Source organism: Lissotriton vulgaris, chromosome 2_1, assembly GCF_964263255.1.
Source record: "Lissotriton vulgaris chromosome 2_1, aLisVul1.2, whole genome shotgun sequence".
Classification (NCBI taxonomy): Eukaryota; Metazoa; Chordata; class Amphibia; order Caudata; family Salamandridae; genus Lissotriton; species Lissotriton vulgaris.
Window position 1 is genome coordinate 1841681955 of NC_141687.1, and position 7806 is coordinate 1841689760.

General features: G+C 43.5%; 1 protein-coding gene across 1 annotated transcript; it reads right to left on the reverse strand.

Moving 5' to 3' along the window:
* Nucleotides 1-1934: 1934 nt before the first annotated feature.
* On the reverse strand, nt 1935-4004 carry LOC147733379 (zinc finger protein 862-like). The gene has a single exon (XM_086958959.1). It carries the CDS (start codon nt 4002-4004, stop codon nt 1935-1937), a length of 2070 nt encoding a protein of 689 aa, XP_086815085.1.
* Nucleotides 4005-7806: the final 3802 nt, after the last annotated feature.

Below are 7806 nucleotides of genomic sequence, written 5' to 3' on the forward strand. Positions count from 1 at the left end.
CCGGAGAACAACATATTACAGCTCCTAGGGCTTTCAATGTCTTGATACCTAACAAGTTTTCTGGACATGACTTCGTGAGCAATAAGTCTGTAGTACGTGACAATGGACCAACTGCTAGGGGAACAGGTTTCGATACTTCATTAACAATAGGCTGTCCTGAAAATCCAAGGGAAACATTCTGTGAGCCTGAGAGGGGTGCCCCTGGAACCTCGTCGTGACTTATTGTTGTTCGACTTGCCCCTGTGTCAATCAAAAACTTTCTATCTTTTCCTAATACTTGACTATGTACATAAGGACCCTCTTGATCTACAGGAACTTCAATGAGAGGCAAGCCAACCTCCCTCTCTAGGCTGTTTCATGAGTATCGCTAATAATCGGGGTAATCAGATTGTGCGTATTGGTACATCTGCTGTGAAACTTGCTGTGTCGCGGCAATGGGCTGTGGATGTGGTACCGCTACTGTCTGTACTGTCTGTTGTGGAGTAGGCATAGGCTGTACGTTCTGTGGAATATGTTGCTGAACCTGGTGTTGGACCTGGTCCTGTCTAGGCTGACGTGGTCTCTCTTTAGTTTTTCCTGTTGCTATATTGTATTTCAGAACCGTACATTCATTCACATAGTGACCTGGCTGTTTACAATAGTTGCATGTCCCTTTAACGGGAGCTGCCGTATTATTTGACTGTGTCATACCTTTTTTCTGACCGTCAGCTGGAACTGACTGAGCAACTAACATTTTCATTTTCGTATCTTTCATACGTCTCTGTTCGTGATCTTGTTCTTCCCTAATTCTATTCTGGTGGTACTGTAACATTTGTAACATTTGGGACGGCGTATTTGCTTGCCATGTACTTTCTACTTTCAAAACACGGTTCTTAACTTGAGGCAGGGAATTCTCGACTAATTTTGATACAAAGAGGTGTGGGTATGACTCGCTACTTGTTTTCAGGCCACTGTTAATAATAAAACATTTCTCGAATCTGGAATAAAAATCACTAGTGTCTTCATCGTGTTTCTACTTACAGGCTGAGATTGCGTCCCAGTCTTCCTTTTTAGTTGTCAGCAGTCTAGGCAAAACCTGTACTAATAAACCTGGTAATGCTTTAGCTTCATCCCCAAGGCCTAAACCTGCGGTACGACCATTTTCTTCGACTTCTAATGCAGCCCAATCAATCTTTGTGTCTCCCACCTCCCATTCTTTCTCCTTTAGTTTCTCGTAAATTCCAGCAGGCAACAGTACTTTTAACATTTTCATAATATCTGTATACGTGTAATCGCCCATGAGTAACATATCTTTAATCTCTCCTTGAAAACCTGCAGGGTCTTTATCATGACTGGGCACTATTTTCTTCATCTCCAATAATTCCATTTTAGTGATGGGTGTGTATACGAATACACGTTCTAGTGTGTTATCGTCTTTTCTGACCGGATGCACTTCCCGTAAGGGATTCTGTCTGTCAAAGTAAAACATTTTTCTTTCTGAGGGTGGTGGAGCTGACATAAACTGTGGTTTCAGGAAAGCACTATACTTGTGTCCAATGTTCCCTCTAATTTTTTTCCTCTGTGTGCGGCAGTGGAGGGTCTCTGTGCGCTGCAACCATGGCTATGTGCGCCAGGAACCAAACCGCGCGCGTCTGCGGCGCCAAATGGCACTCCAAAAATTCTCTTTAAAAAGCGAAAAGTGCGTTTTCACACATACAGCGCCACAATAAGGGTCTTAAGGGCAGTTTGCAATATTGGATAAGCACGCCATGACATGAACTGGTTACACTGGCAAGTACACTTCAAGTTTACAAAAGCACAAGACTTCAATGGTGGTACCATCATTAGATTTTAATAAATATTCTTAACTGGAGCACAGTTCATTGGGTGGGGAAATGCTGCGAGCCTGTACAATATCACATATACACAAGAAGGTAGAGGGCTGTTCAGACAAGTCAAGTGGCGTCACTAGATGGGTGACAGGGTTGCTTCTCACGGCGATCCTTGCCATTTTTCCAGTGCTGATAAACTCTGTCTAGGTCAACTTTCCCGTTCAGGAGGTAGGCCTTTGTCCTCATCAGCATGTCCAAATGCTTCTGCTCTAGTCTATTCCTCAATTTGCTCTTGATAGTATTCATGAGGCTGAATCCTCGTTCACAGTCTGCACTAGATGCTTGAAATGTTGCGCAGACATCAACAAGCTGAGACACAACACTAAACTGAGCAGCATTGCGTAGAGTGAAAGCCACCATGTCTTGAAAGGTGGTAAATAACCCACCCTTAACATGTTCTGCCACCACATATTTATAGTCTCTGTACTGTCGAACAACATCTTCTGGTGCTTCACAATCACCCAGGGCCAAGACATTTTTATACTTTGCAACAAGTCTTTCAATATTCTCAGTCCCAAAATCAAAATGAGATTGTGTGGCTATTGCCTGGATCTCAAAACTTGCCCATTCTTTTAGCTCACCTTCAGGGAACCTTTTTTGCATGTGCTCACAAAGAAGGGAAACAAAAGACAAAATAGGCCCACTGTCAAACTCTTGCCTATCCTTGTACAAAACCATCAGCTCTCTTACATTGCTGCTCCAAAAGACAGTGTCCCCCAAATACTGTTGCTTAATTTGGCCAATCTTTGCTCTTGCATACTGTACGGCTTCAACAGTAGTTAAAGAACTTTTTTGGAATAGTTTGCACAAAGATGCAAATTCACCCAGAATGTCATTAAGTACTGCAAGGGAAATATGGTAGTTGGAGTCCGATAGCTTTTTATAACAATATTTAGCAATTGGATCATTCTCCTCAACTTTCTCATGCTCAAAGTACTTAAGAACAGTTTCGTAATTACGAATTAGTGCACCAACAGCAAAATGCCTTGAAAGCCACCGGACTTCATTCAGTGGTCGAAAAGAGACAACTTCACATTCAGTGACCGATGCAATTTCATCCAGCTTGGACTTCCTTGCAGGAGATCTGGAGAACACAGTGTAGACAGTCCTCAATAATGTCTCCATCTCTTTAATCATTGGAACCCTCTTCCAGGCATCATCAACTCCCAAATCTTCTCGATGGGCGACACAATGCTGCTCAACTAGATGAGGAATGGATTGTTTAAGGCGAGTAGCAACACCATTATTCTTCCCCAGCATCACAGATGCACCATCAGATGTGAACATGACCATTTTCATGAGGTCCAGTTCATTGGCAGTGTAGAATTCTTTCACGGCAGTAGTGATAGCCTCAGCATTACAGCTAGTCAGCTTCACTATGCCCCCAAACTGCGTTTTATGCTCAGTTGATGTTACAGGGCGGAACTTGAAATACAGGATGAGCATTTTTGAAACAGAAATATCTGTGCTCTCATCAATTATCAAGGTGTGATACAAAGCTTGCCGAAGTTCTGTCATAGCTTCACAGTGTATCACGCTATTGATGGCCTCAAGGAACTCAAAGGCATAGTTCTTGCTCCTCCAGCTGTCTGGTATCTTCACATACAAAGCTAAGTGGTCATGGATGTCTTGTACAGATAGCATTGAAGTGTTCATCTTGACTGCCAGCAACACGTTGTTGATGAGAATCTTTATCTCCTCAGGCATAGATCTTTGGCGTTCAACTACTTCCATTCTATTTGCTTTGTCTGTGGCAGTTTCTGTCAGCATTGCCCGTACTCCAAAACCAAACCTCGCAGCAGCACTTCTGTTTCTCAATATCACCATGGCAGACTCGTGTACTTTGCTAAGTAGATGGCGTTTCATGTAGTCCAGTTTCCAGCCATCACTCCATTTCTTCCCTGTGGAAAAGTCCCCAACAATCTTGGCTTCGGCACATGCTTTGCAAATCAAGCCCACATCCGGACTGTATTGAAATAGTTCCCCGAGTTGCATGCGGACCTTGCTTCGTGACTTCTGTGTCTCAGCCTCCACAATTTCCTTCATCCACTCTTCCTTGAATACAAGGCAACATTTCTTCCTTTGTGGTGAAGCACTGCACTCTCCCAAAGTTACAGCTTTGCGCTTGAACATTTCCGTACCCGCCGGTTTGAGCCTGCTGTCCCACAAAGCCTGCAAAATAAGGAAACATGGCTTACGTTGACGCCTAGCTCATGAATGCAAACTGTTATACTACAATGTTCAAGATGCACCACAGTTTAACTCAACCCAACAATTACCTCTTCTGCCTGCACTCCCGTGCGCCTCTTTAAATGTATGGGGTTCTTGCTGTGAAACCTGAAACAGAAGAAAACATCGGTAAGTATATATGGTACTACAATGTTCAAGACGCACCACAGTTTAACTCAACCCAACAATTACCTCTTCTGCCTGCACTCACGTGCGCCTCTTTAAATGTATGGGGTTCTTGCTGTGAAACCTGAAACAGAAGAAAACATCGGTAAGTATATATGGTACTACAATGTTCAAGACGCACCACAGTTTAACTCAACCCAACAATTACCTCTTCTGCCTGCACTCACGTGCGCCTCTTTAAATGTATGGGGTTCTTGCTGTGAAACCTGAAACAGAAGAAAACATCGGTAAGTATATATGGTACTACAATGTTCAAGATGCACCACAGTTTAACTCAACCCAACAATTACCTCTTCTGCCTGCACTCCCGTGCGCCTCTTTAAATGTATGGGGTTCTTGCTGTGAAACCTGAAACAGAAGAAAACATCGGTAAGTATATATGGTACTACAATGTTCAAAACGCACCACAGTTTAACTCAACCCAACAATTACCTCTTCTGCCTGCACTCCCGTGCGCCTCTTTAAATGTATGGGGTTCTTGCTGTGAAACCTGAAACAGAAGAAAACATCGGTAAGTATATATGGTACTACAATGTTCAAGATGCACCACAGTTTAACTCAACCCAACAATTACCTCTTCTGCCTGCACTCCCGTGCGCCTCTTTAAATGTATGGGGTTCTTGCTGTGAAACCTGAAACAGAAGAAAACATCGGTAAGTATATATGGTACTACAATGTTCAAGACGCACCACAGTTTAACTCAACCCAACAATTACCTCTTCTGCCTGCACTCACGTGCGCCTCTTTAAATGTATGGGGTTCTTGCTGTGAAACCTGAAACAGAAGAAAACATCGGTAAGTATATATGGTACTACAATGTTCAAGACGCACCACAGTTTAACTCAACCCAACAATTACCTCTTCTGCCTGCACTCACGTGCGCCTCTTTAAATGTATGGGGTTCTTGCTGTGAAACCTGAAACAGAAGAAAACATCGGTAAGTATATATGGTACTACAATGTTCAAGACGCACCACAGTTTAACTCAACCCAACAATTACCTCTTCTGCCTGCACTCACGTGCGCCTCTTTAAATGTATGGGGTTCTTGCTGTGAAACCTGAAACAGAAGAAAACATCGGTAAGTATATATGGTACTACAATGTTCAAGACGCACCACAGTTTAACCCAACCCAACAATTACCTCTTCTGCCTGCACTCACGTCTGCCTGTGCAATTGTCTTTGTAGTACGGTCTCACGAACCTGCAAAAGAAAAAAGGGTGCAGATTGTGAATCTATTTACCCAGCAACCCCCAACCCAACGAGGAACGTAAACAGAATTACCTTGTCTTTGTGGTACTCGCACCTGACCACTGTAATCCAAATACCGTACAGACTGGAAACCTACAAGTGAAGACAAGTAAGTCAGCAAACGCCCGAAGAATTACAAACTGTGCATGGGACCGGTCAAGAGGCCCAAGACAAAAAATGACCAAATAATTACCTGGGATTTCAGCCTAGGACAAAGAGGGGTGTGCCCATGTGTTCCATTATTAGCATCCATTATCTTAAACTGGTCTATAAATGTGAATCCCAGGGGGAAAGCGGCATTACAGAAGGTGTAGCACAAAATACAAACTGCAAATGGTTGGGGTGGGTGAACAAGGTAACCCACAGGATGGCTGAGAAGCACACAATCCATCAAAAGATCCCACCTGAAGCTGCTGCAGTGGCGCACCAAAAATATGATTGACTACGTTCAAGCAATTTTCAGGCAACCATAAATATGTCAAGATAACTGAAGAATGATGGACCTGCTGCAGAGAGATCTCAGTTTTGCCTACTGGAAGTTGACTCAATAAGTAGCTGAGGAGGTTAAAATGCCTGATGAAAAGCTGGTGAACCATGCAGGATTGGAAGCAGAACTGGAGTACATCATGTTGGCTTGATGCCAACAAAGTCTATGTTTTACTCTTAAAGCCAGAACCAGGGGTTTCTTTTGAATAACTACGCCCTATCGATCACTTCACTCGCAGCTCGAAGAGCCATGAGTTGTTTAGGTATTTTAAGCAACATGTCACCATTCTTGAAGGGGTTCCTTTTACAGTCCCTTACAGAGAGTTAACTTTGACTTATTCTACACTGCCTGGAATGTCAAGCCTATGCACATGGTGGTCATTCATTCACAGTTTCTTTAAAATTATTTCCTCTGTGCGCATATACTGAAGAAGGATAATTTTATTACCCCATAGCCAACAGGCAGGTTCAGAGTGTCTGGTTGACATGATCAAATCACCATCAGCACTCCTCCCACACCTTTGAAGTGAAGCTTAGCTTCACTTCAAAGGCCCCTGCTGCTTCACCCCGCTCCGCCCCCTGCTGCGGCCGTGTCACATTTCCCCCCCCCCCTCCCCAGAGCAATGCCCTCCGTCTTGTTACTCTCCCCTCACCACTCTCCCCTATAACAACTTCCTTGCTGCACTCTGTGCTTCTCTCCCCTGCTGCACGCTTGTGCTCTCTAGAGATGTGGCCTAACGACCAGAGCTGCCATCTAAGTCACGTACATACAAAACATGTTGCACTCCAAATGCTATAGGTGTCACATTCGCGAAAGTTATAGCTATTGGCATTGGAAATGACAAAGCTATCCATTTAGCTATTTTAAAACCCAACACATAAATAAAATATTTGTCATTTACAAGACCAATAGCTCCAACTTTTCTAATGCGAGACCTATTGCATTTCCAATGCTTGGTGTGCCTTTCTGTCCTGTGTCCAACTCGTTTTTGGCGCCCTTCTGCCCCACTCAATTTTTGTGCCTTTCTGTCCTGTGCCTCACGCGTTGTTTGTGCCTTTATGCCCTGTATCACCAATCATGAATCACTTGTTAAAGTACCTTTAAAAATGGTATGGCACTCGGTTTCCTCCCAGCCCTCCCCCCACATACCTTTAAATAGGCTATATTTTTGCGGATTAAGGCTTATGTTGCTAAGCAACGCTATTCAAACGGAGAGCAGTGGGAGTGAGAAGTGTTGTTGCTAGATGGGGTGAAAATGGACAGCTTGATCAGAGAATCATATGGATTTCTGTCAGTGGTTTCAGAATGGCTCCCGTGCGCGTGAAGGCTTTTACTTTATAAATAATGCCGCAAGCGATGGGCACGCTTGGCTCTGCAATCTCCTTGAATGCTATTAAAAGCCTATTTTTTTCTAACTTGCTTTTCATGTCCTGCTTTTACACAAACCAACCACAATACAGATTACAGTCCTTCTCTGCAATGTGACTTAAAAACAATCCAGCCTACACAGCCCCACGTACAACAATGAAAGGCAAAACAAATTTCTGTGTCCCTGACGTGGTACATTTCCATACGCCCTTTGCGCGACCCGGAAAGATGAGATCTGAAAGTGTGATGGTTTCTGCAGATTTCACTGTATACTAAACAAAAGTTAAAACGTTTTAGTCAGTTGCACTACATTGACACTGGGCAAATAAAGCAGTTAAATGCCATGTTGTTTCACCGAGGATTTCCTAAATCTTTTTGGCCTGATCTGAAGGCTGGCATCACTTCACTGAAAAAC

Coding starts and splice junctions, on each gene's coding strand:
- LOC147733379 (XM_086958959.1), bottom strand. CDS start 4,004: ATGTTCAAGCGCAAAGCTGTAACTTTGGGAGAGTGCAGTGCTTCACCA.